The sequence below is a fragment of the Pungitius pungitius genome, chromosome 2 (assembly GCF_949316345.1).
Source record: "Pungitius pungitius chromosome 2, fPunPun2.1, whole genome shotgun sequence".
NCBI classification, from domain to species: domain Eukaryota; kingdom Metazoa; phylum Chordata; class Actinopteri; order Perciformes; family Gasterosteidae; genus Pungitius; species Pungitius pungitius.
In genome coordinates this window covers 24,996,379-25,000,974 of record NC_084901.1, presented here as the reverse complement: position 1 = coordinate 25,000,974, position 4,596 = coordinate 24,996,379, and the positions used below count along the sequence as shown (strand labels likewise).

Sequence of the window (4,596 nt, the reverse complement as noted above, 5' to 3'; positions counted from 1 at the left end):
GAAAATAATGAAGTAAAAATAATCATGTAGCCTACAGAAAATCGTGAAAGCATACATTCAGATTATTTTACAAATTTACCACATCATAATTTGATAGGAGAATATAAGAATATACATATAATTCTGCAGGAAATTGATCGCTTAATTGCAAGAACCTGTGTGTGTGCGTGTGTTTTATGTTGATTGTGTTGGTGACGTAAAGGCTCAGTCAAACACACACACACACACACAGGCAGTGAGGCAGCAGCAGCGGCACAGCGCTGCTGTCAGTGTGCAGAGTGGAGGAGGGGATTGACGGCATGCCTCAGCTCCGGGAATATATATCTCCCCTCAATCTGTTTCTATTAAGCGCGCTGTTTTTTTTCTCCTCCCTTCGTACTTACAGTTCACCTTGACTTGTGTCTTTTCCTTGGGAGAAGGCGATAAGGAAAGCCAGCTGTGCGTCATCGTGCGTTTTTGCGCATAATTTCTGGATCTTTAAAAAAGGTAATGTGTTTTTTGTGTGTGTCGGAGAATCAGCGTTTTTCAGCAAATGTTTCTATGTCAATATTTGGCCACGGCTGCTGGTGATCTGCGTGAAGCCATTGCATAAATATGTGACATCGAACAGGGAAAAAAAGGGTTGCAGCAAGCGGCTCCTCCACGGACAATGTGTCAATTCAATCAATCCACCGCAGAGGAACCCCATTGAATGAATGTTTTTTTCCAGGATTACATTTTTCAGAATTCACAGTGAAGGTCAATGACGATATTTCAAGCTCCTATTTTAACACCAAATAACGTTGGTGCTCTTATTTTCTTCATGCATGTGTGCTGGTTTGTGTAAGCCTCTCCACCGCCCTTTTCCCCTCACCCTGCTCTGAGAACCCACCCCCTGATTTGTTTTTCTTTCCATCCAAGGCTCACGCTGCAAAGTCAAATGCTGGATCTATATGTCAGTACCCATTTTTGGCTGTAAAAATGCTGAGTGGCGTCTTCTTGCTGAGCGTCCTCACGGCCACCAGCCTGTCACCGTTGGAAACAGAGAGCCGTAAAACTTCAGCCTCTAAAGAGATTTGCAAGACCCGCTGCGCCTGTGAGGAGCGAGAGAACATTCTGAATATCAATTGTGAGAATGAAGGATTCACCACTGTTGGTCAGTTCCAGGCACCCCCAAATAAAATCTCTCAGCTTTTTCTAAATGGAAACTTCTTGTCACGGCTCACAGCCAATGAGTTTGTAAATTATGGCAATGTCACCTCACTGCATCTGGGGAATAACGGCCTGCAGGAGATTCGGACCGGCGCTTTCAATGGGCTGCGCTTCCTGAAGCGACTCCATATGAACAACAACAACCTGGAGGTGATTAAAGAGGACACCTTTGCAGGACTGGAGAGTTTGGAGTATTTACAGGCAGACTATAATTATATCAGCTCCATAGAGCCAGGGGCTTTTAGTAAGTTGAATAAGCTCAAAGTGTTGATCTTAAATGACAACCTGCTTTTGTCTTTGCCTCCCAACATCTTCCGCTTTGTGCTTCTCACCCATTTGGATTTGCGTGGCAACAGACTCAAGATGCTTCCGTTTGCTGGTGTTTTAGAGCACATAGGAGGCATCATGGAGATCCAGCTTGAGGAAAACCCCTGGAATTGCACGTGTGATCTGATCCCTCTAAAATCTTGGTTGGACACTATTTCTGTCTTCGTGGGGGACATAGTGTGTGAGACGCCATTCAGGCTGCATGGTAAGGACATCACGCAGCTCATAAAGCAGGATCTGTGCCCTCGCAGGAATGCCGGAGAGCGTGTTCACCCCCCCTCCAACTCTCACTTTCAAGGGGCCCTGCCTCCAACCTACCACCCTGGCATGATTAACCCCACCCGTGCACCAAAAGCCTCCCGCCCGCCCAAAATGCGCTACAGGCCCACACCACGTATCTCAAAGGACAAACATGTCTTTGGACCTATAATGGTTTACCAGACGCGGTCCCCTGTGCCCATGTTATGTCCCACTGTCTGTGTGTGTACGTCACAAAACCCTGACAGCGGATTGAACATCAATTGCCAAGAACGAAAGTTACATAACATTAGTGAGCTGAACCCCAGGCCCTCCTACCCAAAGAAACTCCACTTGACCGGTAACTACTTACAAGTAATTTACAGAACTGATCTCACTGAGTACAGCTCGCTGGAACTGCTTCATTTAGGAAATAACAGGATAGCAGTGATCCAGGAAGGTGCATTCGAGAATCTAACCAACCTCAGACGGCTCTACCTGAATGGGAATTACATAGAATCACTTACACAATCACTCTTCGCTGGTCTGCAGTCGCTCCAGTATCTATATTTGGAATATAACATCATCAAAGACATTTTACCACAAACATTTAACTCTCTGCATAACCTTCAGCTGCTTTTTCTTAACAACAACCTGTTAAGATCGCTCCCTGACAATGTTTTTGGGGGCACAATGCTAACACGGCTCAACTTGAGGAATAACCATTTCTCCTACCTTGCTGTTCGAGGGGTTCTTGACCAGCTTTCAGCATTCATCCAGATTGACCTGCAGGAGAATCCCTGGGACTGCACCTGTGATATTGTTGCACTCAAGAACTGGATGGAGCTGTCTAGTACCAGCGTAGTGGTTAATGAAATCACATGTGATTCGCCCTCTAAACATGCAGGTCGCCTGTTGCGCTCACTTCGCAATGAGGCCATCTGCCCTGATCCGCCCGAGCTTCCCCCTCCACAAAATGTACCCCCCACAAAAGCCCCCACATTAATAAGCCCTGGCATCGAAGACTCCACACCTTCCTCTTCTTCTTACAGCTCAGTCAACCCCACTGAATCCCGAATCCAGACTCCTGAGTTACACCCTGAGGTCCCACTTTCAGTTCTAATTCTTGGACTTCTTGTTGTTTTCATCCTGTCAGTTTGCTTTGGAGCAGGCCTCTTTGTTTTTGTCCTGAAACGGCGAAAAGGAGTGGAACATGTCCCCACAGGTGCTAATAACTTAGATCTCAACTCGTTCCAATTACCATATGGCTCCTATACTCCTGAACCAACCCAAGACAAAACCACTGTTTGTAACTATATCCCTCCACCTGTGGGCTTGATGTGCCAAAACCCTATTTACATGCAGAAGGATGGCGAACAGATGATGTATTACCGCAACCTGAAGGAGCTGAGCTTTGTGCCGGTGGACACGAAGGATGTCCTCACCCGCAACCCAGGGGCCTACACCATCAGCACAATGGATTTAATGAATAAATCGCCAACATCATGTGGTTTGAGCACCCCAGAACTTCCTGAGATATTATATCAAAATTTAGTGGAAAGGACCCATAAAGAGCTTCCCACGGCTGCAGGTGCCCCTCTCTTTCATTACAATTTTTGCACTTTACCGAAGAGACCTTGCATTGTGCCCCCCTATGAGGACGCTGCAGCCCGACTGCATATCACCAACCAGGAAAGGTTGAACAAAACTATGCTGTACGGGACCTCCAGGAAATACTACGGGGGTGAACACCCTTCGAAAAACAATGAGCACCCGCTTCTGCTCCCTGGGAAGCTAAAAACAGAACCAGACTACCTTGAGGTTCTGGAGAAACAGACAGCTATGAGCCAACTGTAAGAGGCTCCCTCTCCCATACCTCTTCCCCTTGATTCTGTGCACCATTCATAATAATCAGTTACTGTAATAATTGCCCTATATCTATCTGTGTTCAATCCTACATAATTAACCAGAGGCGGAGTCCTTTGGTAATCACTTTTCTCTCTTTTCTTTATTTTCAAGATGTACAAAAGGAATATAAGTATATTAATATATATTATGCAGTTAAATGATTTCTTCTTTGAAAAATTAAATTCCAAGACTTTGGCAGGTATACAATGGACAGGACTGGGTTCAATTACAGCTTTTCATGAAACTGTGTTCCATCTTCCCTGTGAAAATATATGAAATCACCATTCTTTGTTTGAGTACATGCTACTTAGCATACAGAGATACATGGTGAGAGTATTAAACCATGCAAAATTCTCCCGTACCTGCTCCAGAAAGTGCCTTTGCACTCAACTATTTTATCAATAATGCTCTCTGCAAAATGGAAATGATCATTTTTTTAAAGTGCTGTATTTTAAAGAATCAAATCTTTATGTAAAATTGGCCTAATTTGTCTGTTTAAAAGAAAAAAACGCACCTGAGACTCAGTGTAAAATGATTTGTAAGTTCTTAATGGGGAGAATTATGTTATTTTTCTTTGAATATGTACTATCAAGAATACTATATGCTATAAGGGAGCATTACAGTGCAGCAAAATTGCGACATTAAACTTTCACTGAAGCACTTTGTCAACATCCTGACCTTGAAGTAAATTTAGTTTAGCTTGTGATGTTGTGTTGGATGCTCTTCTGTTTATCTGCTTCTGTGTGGGGGGAGCAAGAGAAAATGAAGATAGTTTGCCTGCAAATCCTCCTTTGATGATTGACAAGGTGGTTTTTTTGGGCTCCTTCTAAGTTGAATGAAAGTCATTGTTTCCCTCTTTCTTCCCTTACTCGTTATTTCAAGGTCTTCTCCAAATTCCCTCTCCTCCCCCCTGTAATATCCAATGCATCCATT

At 44.2% G+C, this 4,596-nt stretch overlaps 1 protein-coding gene across 1 annotated transcript; it reads left to right on the top strand.

Moving 5' to 3' along the window:
- Positions 1–206: 206 nt before the first annotated feature.
- On the top strand, positions 207–3,895 carry slitrk2 (SLIT and NTRK-like family, member 2). The gene is made up of 2 exons (XM_037460892.2): positions 207–486; positions 901–3,895. The coding sequence occupies exon 2, from the start codon at positions 961–963 to the stop codon at positions 3,610–3,612; it is 2,652 nt and encodes an 883-aa protein (XP_037316789.2). The 5' UTR covers positions 207–486; positions 901–960; the 3' UTR covers positions 3,613–3,895.
- Positions 3,896–4,596: the final 701 nt, after the last annotated feature.

What these genes read in the sequence shown, in the direction of transcription:
- slitrk2 (XM_037460892.2), top strand. Translation starts at nt 961, where the DNA reads ATGCTGAGTGGCGTCTTCTTGCTGAGCGTCCTCACGGCCACCAGCCTG.